We start from the raw sequence: 24,708 nt of genomic DNA, 5'->3' as shown, positions 1-24,708 counted from the left end.
ACAGCAGGATCGCAAAAGAAGAAGTCAAAAAGAAGTCACCATTCTTTGCTGAAGAATTATGAGACTGCAGCAAGCGGCCCACAGCAGTAAACAAGACAGGACACATTTCGCAGCAGTTAAGACAGCTAATGTCAGGGCTAACAGTGCTTGAAACAGCAGCACATATGTGCTGACTACACTGAATTCCAACCTCATGCCTGCATGAGATATCAACACAGCACTGCAGCCTGACAAGGAAATATGGGGAGCACATCACAATATAGTGTGGAAACAAGATATACAACTGTGAAAAAGGACAAAAAATCATTTATTGTGAATCTGGAGGGTAGTGAGGTCCCCATTGAGCATATAGTCTTGTCTGAAGCGTTTAAGTTAATCCCAAGACCTTTTGGCAGAAATAAAGGTGAACTTAAGGAATTTGGGTACAAAACTGTGTTCTGACATTTGAAATGCACCAAGCCATTGTCATAGCGTGCTATTAAAATTTCTTAAAACTAGGGTTGTGGCTGTAGCTCAGATCAAACTACTAATACACGATATGACAGCAGCTTAGGCAGATGTGAAAGGACTTTTATTGGAGAACTGTGAGTCAAAATGAAATTTGGACTACCATGTGTTTTTTTTATTCTCTAGAAGACAGAAAAGGGCCAAAAGTATGGCAAGTATGGACAAGTCACACTGACACATTGCAACACCAGTTTTGAGAAGCCATCCAGGGAGTGATGAGGGCATCAGATGTTCTGCGTAGCCATTCTCTAATTGAGAAGCTGGCACAAGCAGTGTTCGTACTAGTAATGAAAGATGACAGGATTAAATAATAATGAGAGCAAGAGGAGAGGATTTAATGTTAGCACAGGCAGTGGATCTAGCATTAACGGAAGAAGCATCCATTGCCTCTTCTAGAGAAAGGTTCAATCAATCCAGTTGCTGAAGAGATTACTGTTTTAGGTGGAAGAAAGGAGGCCATCATGTGAGGAATTGCGCCGTAGAGAAGCATGTCAGGAAGATAAGCACCATGCAGCTGAGTTGCAGTGGAGCAGAGAAAGGGGCATCTCACCCTCCACCACTATTGAGAAGAGAAGAGGAAACATTATGTAGCAGTCGTTTCAGGGAAACTGGAAGTGAGCAGTTGACAATGTGTCTTTGATGCAGTCTTCAAGGGTGTTTGAGGCTGTGAGATCAGGTGAGACCCATGTATGTTATGTTTGTAAAGAACCAGGACATATAGTCTGACAGTGTAATGCCAATGCTAGGCTAGTGAATACGAAGTTCAGAAACTGTGGAATGAAAGAACAGCTGACACATGGCACAGAGTTGTACTCAGTAGGTTGGAAGGGCAGGAGTGATTCTGTAAATATAAGATGCACGCAGGAAAATGTGGGAACCACAATTTTCATTGTAGACAGTGATGCTCAGGTGAGCATAATAAAGGAATCATCGCTGAAGAGTATGGTGAGCAATAATGCCAATGAAAGAATAAAACTTAAGATATCACTGCAGAAGTAATAGAGATCCATGAAGTGACAGTGTTAATACTGAGGATAGATGATGAAGCGTGTGTGTGGGACACAAGTTTAAGACAGTGGAGGACAAGTTAGATGTCTCACATGAAGAAATTTTACACATAAACATCTGATAGAGTTTAAGAGTTAGTAGATTATGTGTTTCAGCTACCCCATATTGGTGAGAGTTTAGAGAGCTTAGGAAAAGCCAAGTACTTCACCACTTTATACTGTGCAAAATGTTACCACCAAATACTGTTGAATGAGGATGATAATGAGAAAACAGCTTTCTCTTCTCCAGGAGGGCATTATGAATACGAAAGATCACTGATGGGAATAACAGATAGTAGAGCCACTTTTCAGAGACAAAAGGTGTTTGTATATTTAGATGATGTGGTTGTGTTTGGAGCTATGATAGAAGAACATAATGCCAGACTTGGAGAAGCATTTGAGAGGTTCCAATTGTACAATTTAAGATTTCAGGTTGACAAGTTTGAATCCCTATGGAAACAGGTAAATGGCAAATAATTACAGCAGAAGGGTTAAAACACAACTGACAGAAAGTGAGTATCAAAGACTCATTACCATAAAGCAATTAAAGAGATTTATAGGGACTGTGTCATTTTATCATCGTTTTATGAAGGACTTCATTCAGCTAGCAAAACCTGTACATGAATTAATGAAAAAAGGAGCAAACTGTGTGTGACTGACTCAGTGAGTAGCAGCTTTCCAGGAATACAGGAATTAAAAGAGAAAATAGTTAGACATGTGATCTTAGTGTATCCTGATTTTACAAAGCAGTTTATAATTACAATGGGTGCCAGTGAGCAGCTGATCAGTGCCTTATTGAGCCAAGGAGAATTAGTACAGGGTTTTCCAATAACCTTTGCATCCAGAATGCTGAACCATGCTGAGAGAGGATATAGTATGATCAAGCAAAAATCTTAGCCATAGTGTTGGCAATGTTTTAAATAGCTGTAATCAATCTATGACGAATGGCGTACATGTGTCATAATTGGTGGCGCCAACGATGTATACCACAATGAAACTAGACGTGCTACAACAGTTTTAAAGCAAGTAATTTGTAAAATGCCTGTAAGTGAAATTTTTTGTTGTCAGTATCCCTTATAGGTATGATCTCATGGAAAACTCTTGCGTGAATACTGAAATTATTACCGCCAATAGACTTTTCGCTAAGATATGTCGAGATTATCCTAATGCTACATATGTTAGGATAAATAGTGATTGCAGAGAGCATTTTACAGAGCATGGACTTCACAGAAACATGAAAGTGAAAGAAACCATGAGTGCTGAAATATCGAATGCTATTAAAGACTCTAAAGTAGAACGAAACACTATTACACTGTCTGAAAACGGCCATATTAAAGTATCAACATTAGTCGAAATAGGAAGAGCTGATGTCCCACAATCATTGGTAGCAACAGAAGATTCTTTGACGTTAGAAAAAGTAAAAAAATCTGAAGTGTCATCCAGTACAGCAGCCACATCAGCCAAATTGTCAGTAGTGTCGAAATCATCAAAAACAGCTGAACCATTATCATCAGCAGCATATGTACCACCTTCCCCAGCAGGTTCAAAATCAAGTCCAGAATCTGTGACTAGTCCATCAATCAGAAGAACAGAGGCAAGACCAGTGGTACAAAATGCCACTCAGATATCATCAACAGAAGAAAAATCAACACCATCGGAGCATCATTTATCAGCTTCATACACAGCTTCAATGTCCACAGTAATGTCAGTGCCAACTGTAGTTCAAGATTTAAACGAAAATACAGTTTCAGCAAAAGTTCCAGTATCAATTGGAACATCAGTTACAAAAACGGACTCAGTATCAAAACTGGCAGCATCTCCAACATCCACTGAATCATCAGCTTCAGAAACACCTCCAGCATCTGCTGAAACAGCAGCTACAACTACAGATACAACAAGTATGGTGGCACGTCCAGGGGTAAGAAATACAAGGAGCAGGAAATGTGTAATTCTTAAGGATTTTTGGTACCCAGCCTCAGCAAGGAACAGCCGGTAACATTGGGAAACATGAGTACAAACTCCTCTCAATCTAATTTCAATAATAAAAATAATGAGCCTTAACATACAATGCATTAAAAATAAAATATTAGAACTTGAGATTGCAGCCAGTGAAGCTGGGTAGATTGTATTTGCATTCAAGAACATTGGTACATGAGTTATAAACTAGAAAATATTTGCATTTCCCCATACAAATTAGTAAGTCATTATTGCAGGAAGGAAACAAGACATGGTGGTGTTTGCATTTATGTAAAACGTGGAGTAAATGTTAAAAATATGATTGTAACTGAATCCTTGAGTGAAGAAAAACATTTTGAGGCTTCAGCAATACAGTTGAATATGCAAAAGAGTAAATTAATAATAATGTCAGTGTACAGATCACCATGTGGTGATCCTGAAATTTTTAGAAATAAGTTAGAGGCATTGCTCAAAATATTACATCATTAAAAATCAACAATTATTATAAGTGGAGATTTTAATGTCAACTTATTCACTGAAGGTGCATCCAAAGATCAGTTCCTCAATGTTTTACAGAGCTTCAATTTGTATCCACATATAACTAACCCTACAAGAGTAACAAACTCTTCAAAAAGTCTCATAGATAATATCTTCACAAATATAGATGCCATAGATATAGATGTAATAAATGTTGACCTAGGAATACCTGATCACAATTCACTCATCCTTAAATTCCCCATAGCCCCTGTGACCAAAAATAGTTCATACCAAATGTACAAAAGAACCTTCTCCACAAATAGTTGCAGTCACTTCATAAATACACTGACTAAGCAATCATGGGCAGAAGTACTGTTACAAACTAGCACAAACACTGCATATAATGATTTTTCCTCCCTGTTTATGTTGAATTTTGAATTGTGTTTTCCTAAGAAACTTGTCAAAACAAACACATATGGGCATATACATGCTAACTCCTGGATCACAACAGGTATTAGAAATTCCTCCAGGACCATGAAAATGCTTAACTATAGACTGAAAAGTTGGACTGACCCAAGTTTAAAGAACATGTAACAAATTACAAAAAAATATACAGAAAAGTAATTACAAAAGCAAAATTACTAAGTAATGATAAATTAATAAGAAAATCAGGCAATAAATCAAAAACTATTTGGGAAATTGTGAAAAGGGAAACAGGTAAGGGCCTCAAGAATCAGGAAATAGTACTCAAAAATAGTGAAAATATTGAATTAAAAGATGAAACTCGGGAAAATTACATTAATAATTACTTTTTAAGTGTACCAGTGTCATTAAGTAAAAACTTTACTAAACATGAGAAATTAACAGCCCCAAAAGTAGACAGTAGTATGTTGTTAACTCCCACAAATGATAATGAAATATTAAAGGTGATAAAGAGTCTAAAATCAAAAATGTCTGCAGGTGTGGATGAAGTGCCTGTGTCAATAATAAAAAATGTTGCCCAACAAATTATAAAGCCCCTGGTACATATTGCCAATTTGTCTTTCAGTGAAGGTGTGTTTCCTGAGAGGTTGAAAATCTCTAAGGTTAGACCTCTGTTTAAAAAAGGAGATCCATACAAGGTAGAAAATTATAGACCAATATCCCTTCTCCAATCATTTTCAAAAATTCTAGAGAAATTAATGAAAACCAGACCCATAAATTACTTAGATGCTCACAAACTTCTAAACTGCAATCAACATGGCTTTCGCTCGGGCCACAGCACAGAATCAGCTATCCATGCCTATACCAAAGAGATTGTCAGGAGTCTTGACACTAAAAAATGTGTAGTGGGAATTAACTTAGATTTATCTAAAGCTTTTGAAACAATAAATCACAAAATTCTGTTAAACAAGATGGAGGCAATAGGTGTAAGGGGAGTTGTGAAGCAGTGGTTTGAATCTTACCTTCAAGATAGAACTCAGGTTGGAGAAATCATCGCAGAACATAAAAATCAGAAAATCAAGTGGGTTTCAGATGCAAAGAAACTGGAAATAGGTATCCCACAGGGCAGTGTTCTTGGTCCCTTATTATTCTTGTTTTATGTAAATGGCATAAAAAACCTAATATTTCTACCAAAATAATGTGTTCACAGATGACATTAGCATAATTATAAGTGATGATAAAAAATCATTAACCACCACAACTGATATGGTCCTGAAATATATTCAACATTGGTTTAATGCTAATGAGTTAACACTTAATCTAAGTAAAACAAATTATACACAGTATGGCAAAGCAACTCAAGATATGGACCTCCAGTTAAAACTAATTGATATGGAGATTGAGAGTGTACAATCCACAAAGTTTTTGGGCATGCACATTGATCAAAACTTAAGCTGGAATGACCATCTCAAGTACTTATCCCACAGGCTCAATTCGGCATGTTTTGCATTGAGGATATTATCTAGAGTATGCAGCACAGACTGTACTAGACTAGTGTATTTTGCTTATTTTCAGTCCATCGTGTGTTACGGCATAGTGTTCTGGGGTAAAACTAAATCAAGCTTAACAGATATCTTCAAATTTCAGAAAAGAGCTATATGAATCATAACACATAGCTCTCCAAGAACTCATTGTAGGCCCCTTTTCAAAGAACTGCAAATACAATACCATCACTGTATATTTTAAAAGCATTCTGTGTACAAGAGCACATATGAAAAATCTATGTACAAATGAGGACTGCCATGATTATAATACTAGAACTCGTAAGAATTTGTATGTAGAAAGGGTAAGGACAACACAAACCCAAAAGCATGTAAGTTATTTTGGAATAAAACTATACAATGCTCTGCCAGTGTACATGAAGGAAATAATAGATGAAGTAAAATTTAAGACTGAGCTTAAAAATTACCTTTTAAGCAAAACTTTCTATGACGTAGATGAGTACTTTGATTGTGTGTAAATTTATTGCCAAAAATTTTAATTTATATGTCTAAATTTGTACTTTTAAAAAAGCCTTGAAAGTGATATTCCATTATTATGTCTGTAGTACTTGTACTAGTATGATAACTTTGTTGTGACAATTCCTACATCATGTAAATGATTTACAGGAAGATAATAAAATGAAATGAAATGTATTAAAATGAAATGAAGCACTACCAACCTTACATGCATGAAAAGAAATCATTATATGTAATAATCACAAACCCTTGGAATGATTGGTGCAGATAAATGATCTGTCATCAATATTAATGAAATTCAGGGTTAAACAGGCAGAATACAACTTTGAGATAATATGCCAACTTTGAGGTAATAAGCAAAAAACAGTAGCAGATGAACTGTCATGGATACCAGAAGGCTCAATCATTAGGAATGTGGAAGAGATAGACGAGGAAGAACAAGATGACCAGCAACTAGTGCTTAGTGAAGAGCAGAAGCAAGCTATTCTGAAGCAACATCATAATTTACTGATAGGTAGACACAAAGGAATCAGCTGCACATATGACAGTAATAAGAGGTATAGATCATGGAGAGGTATGAAGAAAAACATAGAAGAGTATATTCAAAGTTTCAAGAGTTGTCAAAAGAACAAAATTATGCAGAATAAGGTGAAGATTCCCTTAGTGCTGACCAAAATACCCAACCACATCTTCAGTTGTTGTGATAATGACATAGTTGGGCCATTTCAGATAACAGATAAAGGGAACAGATATGTCCTAAAATTTCTGGATACCATCATGGAATTTGTTGTAGCAGAGCCTGTAACACAGCAGGATGATGACACAGTAGCATGAGTCTTAGTACAGAGAACAATTTGCAATTACAGAACACCATCAGCATTTTTGAGTGACCAAGGAACAAATTTCCTAAGTGAGATCTTAAAGAGGGTTTCTCCTTTACTGAAGATTGAGAAGATTCAATTTTGTGCGTATCATCCTCAAATGAATGGGCACATGAAAGGGCATATAAAAACCTAACAGAATATCTATGCCATTATGTGGGAATGAAGGAGGAAAACTGGATACATTTTGCCTCTTTTGTTTATGACACCACACCATGTTCATCAACGGGTTCACTCCATTTGAGTTATTTTTGAGGAGCATCCGCAACATTCCTGGGATCCAGCCAAAGTACAACACAACTACAAAGATTACACAATGAAACTAAAGGAAAAGATGCACCAGATGCATCAGATGCCAAGCTGATTTGACAAGGAATGTAAAGAGAAAAATAAGGAGTATTATGATTGCACTAAACCTTAAAGAATTCAAGGCAAGAGACAAGGTATTATTACGTGACTCAAGTGTGAGAAGATGGTGGTCAGAAAAGTTAACATACACATGGAGAGGACCTATTCATGTTGTAAGGACTCATAGACCAAATGTAGTACTCCAATTAATGAATAAGAAGCTTATGACTACATGCAAACAAATTAAAACAGTTCATTAACTTTAGGCATGTGATGATGTGATAAAGTCAAGCTGAAGTGTTCTGAAATATGAGGAGAAAGAATAGGCTGAATTCCATTTTAAAACTGATTAAAGAGTGATTTACTTACAGGAATTCAAACGTTTAAAGGGAGACATCGTAACCGGTCCTAGGAGACAGGCCAACCCCTGGTCACCTTGCTTCTATTAACCTAACCTGGGCAGCAATAGCAAGCAGGAAGCAAGGATAGAGAAGGAAGATACCAGTGAGAAACAGACTATAGAAAAAGGATAGAACAGCATATGCGTGAATTAAAAAATGAGTTAGCAGAGGCTGAAAGATCCAATCAAAAAACACCCATTTCTGTTTATGCATTACTGACCACCACCACCACCAACAACAACATTACCACCACCCTCGTAACCATAGGAGAGATGCTTAGACATCATCCAGTGCAGTGCAGATGAAGATTGCAGAAGATGTGATTACTTATTGTTGGTATTTGTGTTGTAAAATTAGTGTCTAAGATTCAAGGAGAATCATCCCATGGTAGGGAAAGTGTAATGACCAAATCATGAAAGTCTACCAGAAAAAAAGAAAAATCATCCAGCTGGGCCTATCAGCTGTAAACTATGTAACTTAGGTAGAGGCACACAGTGCAAGCCATTTTTGTCAGTCCTTTAGGAGGTCATATACATTGAGAAACGGCTGATTTCAAGCTCACTGATTGTGCCTTGCAGGTAAAAAGTAACACAGTCATGTATCATCTGTAAGCAGACAGCCTCAAGGCTATGTATATAGGCCCTCAAACACCGAGTGAGGCAGAGTTTGGCAGACTTCAAGAGTTCCAGTGAACCTTAGAGACCAATGACAACCATATCAAATGAACGAGGCTATAGCAGATGCTATTTAATTGAGCAGTGAGGCTCAGTTAACTTTGTGCACTAAGGAGGATTTGCAAAGCTAGCATGTACATACCTTAGGGGCTAGGGTTATTGGTTTCTGTCATATATTTGTCTTCATATACATATGTCTGTATGTCACTTACATTGTGATGAGTACTTGGACATACGGGTTTGATAAAATATCTACCATCTTTTAACCATTTTACAATAATTAATTAGGTGTTTTTATATGGACAACATTGGCACTTGTAATATTTACTAAGAATCCGCATTGGTTTTAACTCATCAGAAGGAATCACCAAGCTTTCCCATCAGTCCAGTCATCATTCTACATGTTAGTTATCTGTGGATGCACATACACACTCCACATGAACCTGCTTCTCCATGATGCTATGTGGTCCATCTGCAGTTCCATCTGGACATGTTGCCTCTTACTACAGATCCAGTGCACATGCCTGCACTGCTAAATGAGTGGTTGGTGCTGTTTAATTCTATATAATACCACAGATTACTGTATATGGCTTGTTTTGGATCACTTTTTCTGTATAACGGGATCCATTAGCTCACCCAGTACTGGTACTCCTGCTATCACAAGAGTGTATCATGGGTATGTTCAACTTCATTTTATGCTAGTTTATAATTCACACCTGCTACATAGTGAAAAATTGCTGACTGTGGACCCTGGGTCATCCCATTCTCTTTTTTGATCACAACATGACTTGGTTTTAGTGCACCTGATGATGCAGCTAAAATTTTATGAAACTGGTCATGCTGAAGCAGTTTTACCTACAAAATGATATATCCAGGCTGTGGTTCCCCTGAATACAAAGCCTTATGAGTAAAAAATAGACTAGTAAACCAAGCCAGAGTCTCATTTCCCCTATCATCACCATATCTACCTCATTAGCCTAACATCCAAATCATCCTGCACTGTCTCCAACCACAGTGACCTGAAAAATCTCATATTGACCCTGTCATGATTTAACTTCCATAAGCAGCTGTGCCAAGAAACAGATGACCTTGAAATTCTACATCACCTCCGATCTAGGTGTAACCTTTTAAGTATATCATGACCCATAGCAGGCTACAACACCATTTATGGGAAGAACCTAAATTTATTTAAGCAAAAATTCTATACACTCAAGAGTCCTCTTCAGAGGCTCATCTAGTACCACAGGAAAAAAATATGGTTCAATTTTAAGGAAAATATAGCTGTTGTCATAATTTAGCAGTTACAAATGTTAAATACTGTTTGTGTACATCAGAATATTCATCAGATTGTCCTCTATTAATGAAATTTTCACTCTGCAGTGGAGTGTTTGCTGATAAGAAACTTCCTGGCAGATAAAAACTGTGCCGGACCAAAACTCGAACTCGTGAACTTTGCCTTTTGCGGGCAAGTGCGCTAGCATCTGAGCTACCCAAGCGCAACTCATGACCCATCCTCAGAGCTTTAATTCCACCAGTACCTCATATCCCTACCAAATTTCATAGATGCTCTCCTGCAAACCTTGTAGAACTAGCACTCGTGGAAGAAAGAATATTGCGGAGACATGGCTTAGCCACAGCCTGGGGGATGTTACCAGAATGAAATTTTCACTCTGCAGCTGTCAGGATGGGTCATGAGTCATACTTGGGTGGTTCAGATGGTAGAGCACTTGCCCACGAAAGGCAAAGTTCCTGAGTTCCAGTCTCGATCCGGCACACTGTTTTAATCTGCTAGGAAGTTTCATATCAGCATACACTCCACTGCAGATTGAAAATTTCATTCTCGAAAATTCACCAGGCTGTGGCTAAGCCATGTCTCCACAATATCCTTTCTTCCAGGATTGATAGTTCTGCAAGGTTTGCAGGAGAGCTTCTGTGAAGTTTGGAAGGTAGGAGATGAGGTACTGGTGAATTAAAGCTGTGAGGACGGGTTGTGAGTCATGCTTGGGTTGCTCAGATGGTAGAGCACTTGTCCGCAAAAGGCAAATGTCCTGAGTTCAAGTCTCAGTCTGGCACACAGTTTTAATCTGCCAGAAGTTTATATCACTGCGCACTCTGCTGCAGAGTGAAAATTTCACTATGGAAACATCCATCAGGCTGTGGCTAAGCCATGTCTCCGCAATATTCTTTCTTCCAGGAATGCTAGTTCTGCAAGGTTTGCAGGACAGCTTCTGTGATGTTTGGAAGGTAGGAGACAAGGCAGTGGCAGAATTAAAGCTGTGAAGATGGGTTGTGAGTTGTGCTTGGGTAGCTCAGATGGTAGAGCACTTGACCTGAAAGGCAAAGATCCCGAGTTCAAGTCTCAGTTGGGCACACAGTTTTAATCTGCCAGGAAGTTTCATGTCCTCTATGACTTTGCAAAATCCATGCTTTGATATATTTTGAATAACCAGTCTTAGCTGCTGCATCCAGTATGTGCAAAGAGATTACAAGGTGCCGAAAATAGATTTGAAGAAGTGTTTTACAATATGTAACAATAACTTTGCAACAATATTATTTGTGGATAACGAGCCAATCATCAGTAGTTCAGAGCATAAATAGTATAAATTAAATTGTATTTCCAGACAACATAATATCATAATATACAGGAAACCAAAATAATAGTGATGTGTGTTGAAAACTCAGTGCGAACAAAAAATTATTGACAACAAAATCTTTGAGAAAATCTCAGGGTTTACATTTTTTAGGTTTCACATAAGGTTTCATAAATCACACTATCCCTACATCAAACTTACCAGATGTAGACATTTTGTAGGAATAGTACAATGAGTGCTGGGTCACAAAATAAGGAAAAGGGAACTACATTACATTATTAATTAAAACACATGCAGCACTGGTGTAATATTCTATAATATTTATTATTTGATTCACAAACTGGTTCTTGGCTGTTACATCATCATCATGTACAAAGGTAAGTATGTGGTGCAGAAAAATTTTGTTGGATCAAAGATTTTGAACTAGTGCATCTAGGCATCTAAAGAGTATTCCATATCCAGAGATGAAAAATGTTAATGTTAGATTTAGGAATAAAACAAAAGGGATTATCTCAGTTTAAATGTGACACATTAATTAATGGACTACATACAAATTACAACAGTTATCCATAGATGAAAATAAATTAACAGTAAACTTTGGTGGCATGTTTCAAAGGTGTAGCTGAGCAAAATAATATTATCTTTATTTATTTACTTATTTATTTTTATTTATTTTTTATTTTTATTTATTTAGTCCTTCAAATCCTACATATATAGAATATATACAAGGATATTGGACATGGTTAGGTATTTACAAGATAAAATACAGTCTGTATTGAATTCCTAAGGACTAGAACAGAAGTAATTTAGCAAAGAATCACACATACAACAAGCATTAGAGGCAACATACCTGTACAAAGTAAAATATTCATAGTGCATCTTTATTGTTGCTGTTAGGCTTCTAGGTACTCTGTCGGACTGTAAAAGCAATGATCAGTTAAATATGCCTTTAGTTCAGCCTTAAAACTACTGAGTTTACCTACTGATTTAATATGGTTAGGCAGATTATTGTAAATCTTTATCCCAGTGTGTAGTGTGCCTTTTTGACACAATGATGTTCTCACCTGTTTCATATGAAGGTCAGATTTTTGCATTGTATTGTATGCATGTATATTACCATTTTTTTAATAAGATATTTGGGTGTCTATCAATATATTATTTGATGAAAACTGATGTTTCATAGATAAAAATGCAAGGAAGAGGAAGCACTGACAGTTTTTTGAATATGGGTCTGCATGATTTGGTATTGTTTACCCTGTCAATAATTCTTAATATTCTCTTTTGCATCCTGAAAAGTTTAATATTTGTTGTTGTATTGCCCCAGAAGATTATGCCATGATTAATTACAGAATGCACATAGGACTAGTATACATTTAACAGGCTGGCTATGCTGCAACAAGTTTTTAAGATCTTAAGATTTTGCTTAGATTTCTTTGGAAATATTCAATGTGTACCTCCCATTTTGTGTTGTTCTGGAGCCAGAGTCCCAGAAATTTTGTGCTGTCAATATTTTCAAGAACTCTGTCCATAAGTTCTATTTGTGGTGGTGTCTTCCTTTTAGATTCAGTGCTACTGTCTTTTCTTTGTTTATAATTAGCTTGTTATAGCTGAACCACTGTTCTACACTGTTCATTGTTTGGATAGTGGAGTCTTTTAGTTTTTCTTCTGTTTTATCACTGATAAGGAAGCTTGTATTGTCTGCAAATTGGAGGGTAGTTTGGCAATACTTGTAGTGCATAAGATCATTGACATAGAGAAGAAACAGTGTGGGTTCTAATACTGATCCTTGAAGGACGCGATATTTCATATTTTCATATTCTGAATAGTAGTAGCTGATTTTGTTATGGTCAGTATATTGCACTTCAACCACCTGTTTGCGACCACATAGGTATGTCCTGAGCCAGTCGTTGGATATACCTCTAATTCCTAATTGGTCAAGCTTCTCCAGTAGGCCATTATGGTCAATGACGTTAAAAGCTTTAGATAAATCAAGACATATGACAATCACAAACTAACTTGCATCCAGTTTAGTATTGATTTCATTAAGGAATTCAAATATTACACTTTCAGTTGAATAGCCTTTCCTGAAGCCATGCTTTGAGGGAGGGAGAATTTTATTTTTATTTAGGAAATCAGACAATCTCTAATAAAATTTTTTTGAAAATACAGGCAGTAAGGCTATTGGTCTGTAGTTTGAAACATTTTCTGGATTTCCTTTATTGAGCAGTGGTTTCAGTTTTGCCGTTTTTAAGGATGAAGGGAAGGTTCCTGATGCCAGTGAGCTGTTGCACAAGCGTGTCAAGGGTTCAGCTAAGGCAAGACAGCATTTTTTAATAATTATATTAGATTAGATTTATTTTCATTCCAATTTATCTGTAGTGAGGAGGCCCTCCAGGATGTAGAAAAATCAGAAATACAACAATACATGACAAATACTTACAACTAAAACAAATAAGCTAATGTACCATTCCACATGTCCCAAGTGGAATGATCATCATTTTGTAATGAACACTATATGAAAGAGTCATTTTACAAATACTAATGCACTGAATTTAAAGTAAAAAAGTTTTTTTTATTTATTTATAAGGGAATAAACGTGTAATACAACTTCTATAATACTTCTTTACAATGAACACATTACTGCACTGAAATGGTGCAGAAGTTAGATTGTACTTACACACACACACGACACATTTACACACATTACTGCACTGAAATTATGCAGAAGCTATATTGTACTCACACACAAATCAGTGGTTTTTACAGAGATTCATCCATGGAGTAGAAGGAGTTGGCCATCAATAAGTCCTTTAGGCTTCTCTTAAACTGAATTCCATTGGTTGTTAAGATTTTTGCGGCTGCTGGCAAGTTATTGAAAATGTGTGTTCCTGAATAATGCACACCTTTTTGTACAAGACTACATGACTTTAAATCCTTGTGAAGATTATTCTTGTTTCTAGTATTGGTTCCATGAATTGAGCTGTTGGTTTGAAAAAGTGATATATTTTTAATGACAAATTTCATTAAGGAATAAATACACTCCTGGAAATTGAAATAAGAACACCGTGAATTCATTGTCCCAGGAAGGGGAAACTTTATTGACACATTCCTGGGGTCAGATACATCACATGATCACACTGACAGAACCACAGGCACATAGACACAGGCAACAGAGCATGCACAATGTCGGCACTAGTACAGTGTATATCCACCTTTCGCAGCAATGCAGGCTGCTATTCTCCCATGGAGACGATCGTAGAGATGCTGGATGTAGTCCTGTGGAACGGCTTGCCATGCCATTTCCACTTGGCGCCTCAGCTGGACCAACGTTCGTGCTGGACGTGCAGACCGCGTGAGACGACGCTTCATCCAGTCCCAAACATGCTCAATGGGGGACAGATCCGGAGATCTTGCTGGCCAGGGTAGTTGACTTACACCTTCTAGAGCACGTTGGGTGGCACGGGATACATGCGGACGTGCATTGTCCTGTTGGAACAGCAAGTTCCCTTGCCGGTCTAGGAATGGTAGAACGATGGGTTCGATGACGGTTTGGATGTACCGTGCCCTATTCAGTGTCCCCTCGACGATCACCAGTGGTGTACGGCCAGTGTAGGAGATCGCTCCCCACACCATGATGCCGGGTGTTGGCCCTGTGTGCCTCGGTCGTATGCAGTCCTGATTGTGGCGCTCACCTGCACGGCGCCAAACACGCATACGACCATCATTGGCACCAAGGCAGAAGTGACTCTCATCGCTGAAGACGACATGTCTCCATTCGTCCCTCCATTCACGCCTGTCGCGACACCACTGGAGGCGGGCTGCACGATGTTGGGGCATGAGCGGAAGACGGCCTAACGGTGTGCGGGACCATAGCCCAGCTTCATGGAGACGGTTGTGAATGGTCCTCGCCGATACCCCAGGAGCAACAGTGTCCCTAATTTGCTGGGAAGTGGCGGTGCGGTCCCCTACGGCACTGCGTAGGATCCTACGGTCTTGGCGTGCATCCGTGCGTCGCTGCGGTCCGGTCCCAGGTCGACGGGCACGTGCGCCTTCCGCCGACCACTGGCGACAACATCGATGTACTGTGGAGACCTCACGCCCCACGTGTTGAGCAATTCGGCGGTACGTCCACCCGGCCTCCCGCATGCCCACTATACGCCCTCGCTCAAAGTCCGTCAACTGCACATACGGTTCACGTCCACGCTGTCGCGGCATGCTACCAGTGTTAAAGACTGCGATGGAGCTCCGTATGCCACGGCAAACTGGCTGACACTGACGGCGGCGGTGCACAAATGCTGCGCACCTAGCGCCATTCGACGGCCAACACCGTGGTTCCTGGTGTGTCCGCTGTGCCGTGCATGTGATCATTGCTTGTACAGCCCTCTCGCAGTGTCCGGAGCAAGTATGGTGGGTCTGACACACCGGTGTCAATATGTTCTTTTTTCCATTTCCAGGAGTGTATATTGTGAAGCAGCAGTTAGTATCCCTTGTTCCCTAAATAGGCTTCTGCCAAATGTTCGTGAGTTCACACCACATATAACTCTTACTGCACGTTTTTGCGCCCAGAAAACTGTAGCTTGGCTTGATGAATTACCCCAAAAAATAATCCCACATGACATTATGGAATGAAAGTAAGCATAGTATGCCAGCTTTCATTTTTATATCCCCTATGTCTGACACAATTTGCATTGCAAATAGAGATTTGTTAAGACGCTTCAGAAGTTCTGCGGTGTGCTCCTCCCAGTTGAATTTATTATCAAGCTGTAATCCCAAGAATTTAACACTGTCCACTTCTTCTATCTGCTTGTTATCGTATGTTAGGCATATACTAGTGGGACAACTCTTACAAGTTCTGAACTGCATGTAGTATGTTTTTTTCAAAGTTTAGTGACGAAGAATTGGCTAGAAACCAGTGAGTAATGTCCACAAATATTTTTTTAGCTGATCTTTCTAAGACCACACTTTATTTGCTATTTATAGCAATGTTTGTATCATCGGCAAACAAAATGAACTTGGCATCTGGTAATGTTACTGATGAAAGGTCATTGATATATATACAAGAAAAAGTAAGGGCCCCAAAATGGAACCTTGTGGGATGCCACATTTAATTAGTTCCCAGTTGGATGATGCCTGATAGCTTGATACATGTCTCTTTCCTAATAACACCCTTTGTTTCCTGTCAGAGATATAAGATTTGAACCATTTTGCAGCATTTCCTGCTACTCTATAATATTCTAATTTATTTAAAAGGATATTGTGATTTACACAGTCAAATGCTTTTGACAGATCTCAAAATATACCAGTTGCCTGCAATTTTTTGTCTAATGAATTAAGCACATTTTCACTGTAAGTGTAGATAGCCTTCTCAATATCAGAACCCTTCAGAAATCCAAACTGTGACTTTGACAGTATGTTATTTGAGATAAGATGGTTATAAAACCCATTGTACATTACTTTTCCTAAAATTTTTGAGAATGCTGGCAACAGTGAAACTGGACAGAAATTTGATGCTATTTCTTTATCTCCCTTCTTAAACAGTGGCTTAACTTCAGCATATTTCAACCATTCAGGAAATATTCCACTGATAAACGACTGGTTACACAGATAGTTTAATATGTTACTTAGCTCAGAATCACATTCCTTAATTAGCTTTGTTGATATTTCATCACACCCACTAGATGTTTTTGATTTTAAAGATTTTATGATGGACATTATTTCTGATGGGGTAGTGAGTGTCAAATTCATATTATGGAAGTTACTTGAAATGTCTGGTCTAAGGTATTCCATAGCAACATCTACCAAATCTGACAACACCATCTTTTCAGTAACACTTATAAAATGTTTGTTAAAAAGTTCTGCAACACTATACACATCTGTCACCAATGTATCATTTACTCTTACTGCTATTTGTTCTTCTTCATGTCTGGTTCTACTGGTCTCCTTCTTCACTATATGCCATATTGTCTTTATTTTTCTATCTGATATGACTAACTTTTCCTTGTAATATATTTGCTTTGATGTCTGTATTACAGTCTTTAATATTTTGCAGTATTTCTTGTAATGTGCTATAGCATAAACATCGGAACTGTTTCAGATTGACAGATACAGTTTTCTTTTTGATTTACAAGATACCCCTGTTGCTTCTTTGTAGACTTTGCTCTAACCTTGGTATGTTTGTGGGGAAAACAGTGTTTGAATGAGGTAAGCACTTTATTAGTAAAAGTGTTATATTTTTCATTCATGCCTTGAGCACTGTAAACATCAGTCCAGTGAATGTCTCTGAGGAGTATCCTAATTGCATCTGGTATTCCATCAATTCCACGTGAGTACCTTGTTTTCAAGGTTTTTATAACTGATAAAATTTCTTCAGTATTTGTGGGTGTAAGTAACAATAATGTAGACACATTTCTCACACTGTTGGATGATGGAGGTGATATTTTGTTGTGTTCTTCCATTCCACTCACCAAATCCTTCACTTACATTTGAAAAATATTTGGTGAAGGTCCCTGCAATTTTTGTTGGGCAAGAAATCATTTGTTCTTCATAACATAAGTTTATATTTTTATATTGTTTAGTTTCACTTGTTGTTTGATTTTTTATATCTTCCCATATAGCTTTAGGTTAGTTTTCTTGAATTTTCAATGTATTTGTCATTTGCCATTGTTTTAGCTTTCTCTACAATATTTTTGAGGATCCTCTTGTAATTCTTCAGGTACAAATGAAATTCATGAGGCATGTTCTGTGTCTTTGCTATATCATGTAATCTTCTTTTCTCTGCACAAGAGATTCTAATACCTGTTGTAATCCATTTCTTCTTTTTGAAGTTAGGTTGACATTTTTTTTTTTTTTTTAATGGAAATGCAGCTTAAAAGTATGACATGAAGATTTCCATGAATTTTTCAAACTTTTTGTTAGTATTTTCACAAGTATACACTTCATACCAGGTTTCTTCACTGTCTCTGTATAAAAAAGTTTATTGGTTTGTTAGTGAATTTTCTTGTTTCTTTTACAAGTTCCTCTTTCTCAGTTGTTTCATTTGCGGTGTGTAAAGCAATAAACTGAGCATAGTGATCACTGAAGCCAATATTAAGATTTCTGGCACAGAAATTGTGATTTACATTTGTGTTTATTAATATCTGATCAATTGTAGAGCTAGTTGTTGGTGTAACTCTTGTAGGAGAATCTATGGTGGCTTTTATGTTATATGTTTCCAGTAGGGCCATTATGCTTTGCTGGTATTTCTTGAAATCCAATATTAAATTCTCCACATGTGATCACTGTTTTGTTGAAGTTTTTTTAGTATTTAAAGCTGCTTCTAGTTGATGACAGAAATCATTTAAGTTCCCATCAGGACTCCTATATACACAGATGATTATTAATTTTAATGCAGAGAGTTCAACTGTGCATACTTCAAAAACTTTCATTCAGCTAACAGTTCAATGGGTTGTACATTACAATAATCAATTCCACTTTTAACAAATAAACATGACCCTCCATGACTGGATGTCACGTCTGTCTCTGTGTATATGCGGATGGATATGTGTGTGTGTGCGAGTGTATACCTGTCCTTTTTTCCCCCTAAGGTAAGTCTTCTCGTTCCCGGGATTGGAATGACTCCTTACCCTCTCCCTTAAAACCCACATCCTTTTGTCTTTCCCTCTCTTTCCCTCTTTCCTGACGAAGCAACCGTTTGTTGCGAAAGCTTGAATTTTGTGTGTATGTTTGTTTTTGTTTGTGTGTCTATCGACCTGCCAGTGCTTTTGTTTGGTAAGTCTCATCATCTTTCTTTTTAGATATATTTTTCCCACGTGGAATGTTTCCCTCTATTATAAACTATTACATCTCATACATAAGAGAAGGAAGGTGAATTATTATGAAGTAGCAGAAATTAATAAACACATGTCCATCAGTCCAAGCTTAGTACTGAATGAGCAGACACAGTTCCCTTACTGGTCATGTCTAACTGCAGATACTAATAATCCCACCCAGGCCATGTTGTAAATTACCGTTGTTACTCACATGCCCCATTTTCCTTTGTTTCAGTTACTATAACTTCTCTTGTTGTGTTAAAAAATTTTAGTTTGTATGTTCTCAGCTGCTTCACTTACCTGCTCAAACATGTCACCAAAGTTTACTGTTCAATTTATTTTCTTATATGAACAACTGATATAATTAGTATACAGTTCATTATTTAATTTTTTACATGTTTTACTTATTTTAATAACCTTACATCAAATTTACACTGAAATAACCCCTTTTGTTTTATTCTTAAATTTAACATTAACATTTTTCATCTCTGGGAATGGAGATATTCTGTAGAAGCACTAGTTTGAAATCTTTGCTCCAACAAAATTTCTCTGCACCATACACTTATCTTTGTACCTGATGATGGTGTAACAGCCAAAAATTGATTTGTGAAATAAATAATAAATATTGTAGAACATTACACCAATGTGTGTGTTTTCATTCATAATGTATAGAATGTTCTATCAAGAACTGATGGAACAGTCAATTAATGGAACTATTGTACAATTATTGCAGTGTAGGAGTGAAAACTGGGCTCAAACATCTGACCAAATAGTACAGGTAGAGTCGACTGAAATGAACTTCAACTTACAAGTAATACATTATTCACTACTTGACCACAAGAGTACTGAAGATGCTCAAGAAGAGCTGGAAGTTCAGATCAACTGACATAGTAATGAAATACAAGAACAACTGATTACAATGCATGCATCAAATGCCTGGACCTAGGCTGAAAAAAACTGCTTGGTAATACTACCCCAGTAGGTCCAAAAAGGCAAGGATACCTCTGGAAAATATTGTAGGACTAGAAAGAAGTTAGAACAGACCTAAAGGACAAAGTGCTAATACTCCTGCTGCTACTGATATTATAATGGTGGTATCATAAAAATACTTTAAAGCCTAATAAAGATGACACTGGAAAATCCAGGATGATATTTGAATGTTTATATGAAGACAGTTACTGTTCAATTGATAGAGGAAATCAAGAGGAGCAGACAGGTGTATTTTTGGAGAGATATCTTTCTCAGAGAACTAGCAACACAAATAACAATGTGAAAAGGCCAGATTGCTACTCACCATGTTGGCACTGAATTTAGTATTGAGGTATTGAGTGGCAGACAGGCATATTGATGAAAGACTGATCGATATGATCAGCTATCTGCTTTGTCGGATGTAAGCAAAACATGCACACATTCACACATGCATAACTCACACACACACATGCCCAATGTTGTGTCCAAATGAGACAGGCCTGCCACCCTCCCCCTCCCAGTGCTGCAGTGAAGGCCGTATTCTACCTACAGTTAGGCCAATAACATGGTCACAGGCTTGAGCCACAAACCTTACCTTTAAATGATATCTTTTAGATGGTGACAACACTAATTAAACTCTTCCACAAAATCAGAAAAACATGCAACAGCACTACACATGGGCAGATAATATATTAATGCAGCAGGTAAAAGAAAGAACAAAAATTATGTAGGTAACATATTTCCTTAAACATTACATGCAGTCAAGAATATACGCATACTGGCTGGTCTTTGTGTCAACATTGTTAGAATATAGTTATTTTCTGAATGTTTTACTACATGGAGTGTTGGTTTGTAATAATATCAAAAGGGAGTTTCTTTTGATTGTTGTAAGTAATTGTAAAAATTAGTTAAAGGTTTATAATGTCTGTTAGCCATTAAATATATAAGCAGTAAGAAAGATCAGTGAATATACTTGAAGCAATCATTATGTTGATTGAAAGGGGAAGAAGTTACTGTTACATTAATCAACACATTTTCTTACAGGCAGCATATTTCAAAAATCTGTGGTCTGAAATAAAACAGGCTCCTGCTGCAGTGACTACATGGGATACAGGTGTTGATGAACAACTTCTGCATTACATAGGCATAAAATCAGTTACCTACCCAGATAATTTCGTAAGTACATGTTCTTCATTTATTGCATCACACCTATTTATCTATTATCAATGGCTCAGTGAACATAGCATCAATCCAATTAGTTAATGTACAGGGCTATTACAAATGATTGAAGCGATTTCATAAATTCACTGTAGCTCCATTCATTGACATATGGTCACGACACACTACAGATACATAGAAAAACTCATAAAGTTTTGTTCGGCTGAAGCCGCACTTCAGGTTTCTGCCACCAGAGCGCTCGAGAGCGCAGTGAGACAAAATGGCGACAGGAGCCGAGAAAACGTATGCCATGCTTGAAATTCACTCACATCAGTCAGTCATAACAGTGCAACTACACTTCAGGACGAAGTTCAACAAAGATCCACCAACTGCTAACTCCATTCGGTGATGGTATGCGCAGTTTAAAGCTTCTGGATGCCTCTGTAAGGGGAAATCAACAGGTCGGCCTGCAGTGAGCAAAGAAACGGTTGAACGCGTGCGGGCAAGTTTCACACGTAGCCCGCAGAAGTCGACGAATAAAGCAAGCAGGGAGCTAAACGTACCACAGCCGACGGTTTGGAAAATCTTACGGAAAAGGCTAAAGCAGAAGCCTTACCGTTTACAATTACTACAAGCCCTGACATCCGATGACAAAGTCAAACGCTTTGAATTTTCGGCGCGGTTGCAACAGCTCATGGAAGAGGATGCGTTCAGTGCGAAACTTGTTTTCAGTGATGAAGCAACATTTTTTCTTATTGGTGAAGTGAACAGACACAATGCGCAAATCTGGGCGGTAGAAAATCCTCACGCATTCATGCAGCAAATTCGCAATTCACCAAAAGTTAACGTGTTTTGTGCAATCTCACGGTTTAAAGTTTACGGCCCCTTTTTCTTCTGCGAGAAAAACGTTACAGGACACGTGTATCTGGACATGCTGGAAAATTGGCTCATGCCACAACTGGAGACCGACAGCACTGACTTCATCTTTCAACAGGATGGTGCTCCACCACACTTCCATCATGATGTTCGGCATTTCTTAAACAGGAGATTGGAAAACCGATGGATCGGTCGTCGTGGAGATCATGATCAGCAATTCATGTCATGGCCTCCACGCTCTCTCGACTTAACCCCATGCGATTTCTTTCTGTGGGGTTATGTGAAAGAATCAGTGTTTAAATGTGCCAGAACTGCGAGCTCGCATCAACGATGCTTTCGAACTCATTGATGGGGACATGCTGCGCCGAGTGTGGGAGGAACTTGATTATCTGCTTGATGTCTGCCGAATCACTAAAGGGGCACATATCAAACATTTGTGAATGCCTAAAAAAACTTTTTGAGTTTTTGTATGTGTGTGCAAAGCATTGTGAAAATATCTCAAATCATAAAGTTATTGTAGAGCTGTGAAATCGCTTCCATCATTTGTAATAACCCTGTATTATACAGAGGGTCTAGGTTTAACGAATACATGTGTAAAGCAAAATGAATTTAAAATATTTTTGAAAATAAACTTTGGATAAGAACATAATATACAAGATTTAAATTCTTTAACTTTTAAAGGAGACAGAAATCCATGATACACATTACCCATGCAAAATATTTGACATTGTATTCATACAGGCAGTGCTGCTCTGTCAATCACTGTCTCTGAATTTTACAAGTGATGTGTCTGAAAAATTGAGTCAGCATCATTCCACAATGAACTGCACATTAAGATCAATGAGAAAAGAGTTAATATTACAAGATCAACGAGAAAAGAGTTAATATTACCCACCAAGCATAATGGACACACATTTGTAAACTCTTGTCCATGAGTTAAGGGATTTTTTTGGGATCTGCAGCTGGGCAGCATAGAAATACATTACACACATGTTAATAATAATAATAGTAATAATAGCTTTATTCAACAACAAATGGTACACTGAACATGTACAACGAAACAGTAATGATTAAAGTTATTTGTACAATACACAAGAGACATTCTTCTGAATACGTCATTAATTTACAACAAAATTACAATAAGGTGTTTACTTACTTCTATTCACATAATTTCACAGAGCATTTGTTGTTCTTCATATAAGTATGGCACTCTTCTAATATGTAGAAAGGGTGTTTTACTAAAAATTTCTTAAGCTGATGTTTCAGTTTAATTGTAGGAAGAGCCATGACTGCTCTAGGCAGTGCATTAGCTAATTTTATACCTGCATACTGAGGTCCCTTTTTGTAAAGTGCTGTTCTGTGGCTGCCAATGTAAAATCTTTCTTTATTTCTAGTATTGTACTGGTGGAAATCTGAATAAGTGTTTGGGTGCAGTCTTTTCACAAGCAATATGGCTTTTAGAATGTATGTGTTTATAACAGTTAACATCTCTGTTTTTGAAAACAAGTTGCGACAAGATTCCCTATATTTTGCTCCACAGATTATTCTCACACCCCTTTTTTGAGGAATGAGTAGCTTATCTAGATTAGCTTTGGTTGTTGCCCCCCAAATTTCAATACCATAGTTCAAGTGAGAGGAGAAAAGAGCATGGTATGCAGTCTTTAGGACTACGGTGTCTCTACAGAGCTTGCTAATAGTACTGATTGCAAATATATTTTTTGACAACTTAGTTGCTAGAGAGTCAATATGTGTGTCCCATTTCAGGTTGCTTTGGATTGTTAAGCCAAGGAATTTTACACTAGACTCTTTCTTAACCAATTCGTTGCCCATGTATAATTTAATTTCATTATTCAAACTACTTTTGTTAAACTCCATCAAACATGTTTTACTGGTGCTTACATTTAAGTGGCGTTCATTAAAAAACTGAACAATTTCTTTTGTCACATTATTACACTCGGCCTCTAGTTCATTACATGATTCCTTTTTACATACAATGGACGTGTCATCGGCATACAGAACAATTTTGGAATTTATAGTACAGTATTTAATATCATATATCTAAAAACAAAGATGATGAGACTTACCAAACAAAAGCGCTGGCAGGTCGATAGACACACAAACAAACATACACACAAAATTCAAGCTTTCGCAACAAACAGTTGCTTCATCAGGAAAGAGGGAAAGACGAAAGGCTGTGGGTTTTAAGGGAGAGGGTAAGGAGTCATTCCAATCCCAGGAGCGGAAAGACTTACCTAAGGAGGAAAAAAGGACAGGTATACACTCACACACACACACACACATATCCATCCGCACATACACAGACACAAGCAGACATTTGTAAAGGCAAAGAGTTTGGGCAGAGATGTCAGTCGAGGTGGAAGTAAAGAGGCAAATATATTGTTGAAAGACAGGTGAGGTATGAGTGGCGGCAATTTGAAATTAGAGGAGGTTGAGGCCTGGCGGATAACGAGAAGAGAGGATATACTGAAGGGCAAGTTCCCATCTCTGGAGTTCGGAGAGGTTTGTGTTAGTGGGAACTATCCAGATCACCTGGACGGTGTAACACTGTGCCAAG

The 24,708-nt window shown here is 37.7% G+C and overlaps 1 protein-coding gene across 1 annotated transcript in view; it reads left to right on the top strand.

The window, feature by feature from the left end:
• The window catches only part of LOC126188009 (probable 2-oxoglutarate dehydrogenase E1 component DHKTD1 homolog, mitochondrial), a 356,616-nt gene that overhangs the window by 200,077 nt on the left and 131,831 nt on the right, over nt 1–24,708 (top strand). The window contains exon 11 of the mRNA XM_049929425.1: nt 21,144–21,275. Within this exon, the coding sequence (XP_049785382.1) occupies nt 21,144–21,275 (132 nt within the window). The remainder of the gene's footprint in view (nt 1–21,143; nt 21,276–24,708) is intronic.

Source organism: Schistocerca cancellata, chromosome 5 (genome assembly GCF_023864275.1).
Source record: "Schistocerca cancellata isolate TAMUIC-IGC-003103 chromosome 5, iqSchCanc2.1, whole genome shotgun sequence".
Taxonomy (NCBI): domain Eukaryota; kingdom Metazoa; phylum Arthropoda; class Insecta; order Orthoptera; family Acrididae; genus Schistocerca; species Schistocerca cancellata.
Note: the sequence above shows the minus strand (reverse complement) of the source record. Positions and strands in the feature narration are given on the sequence as shown.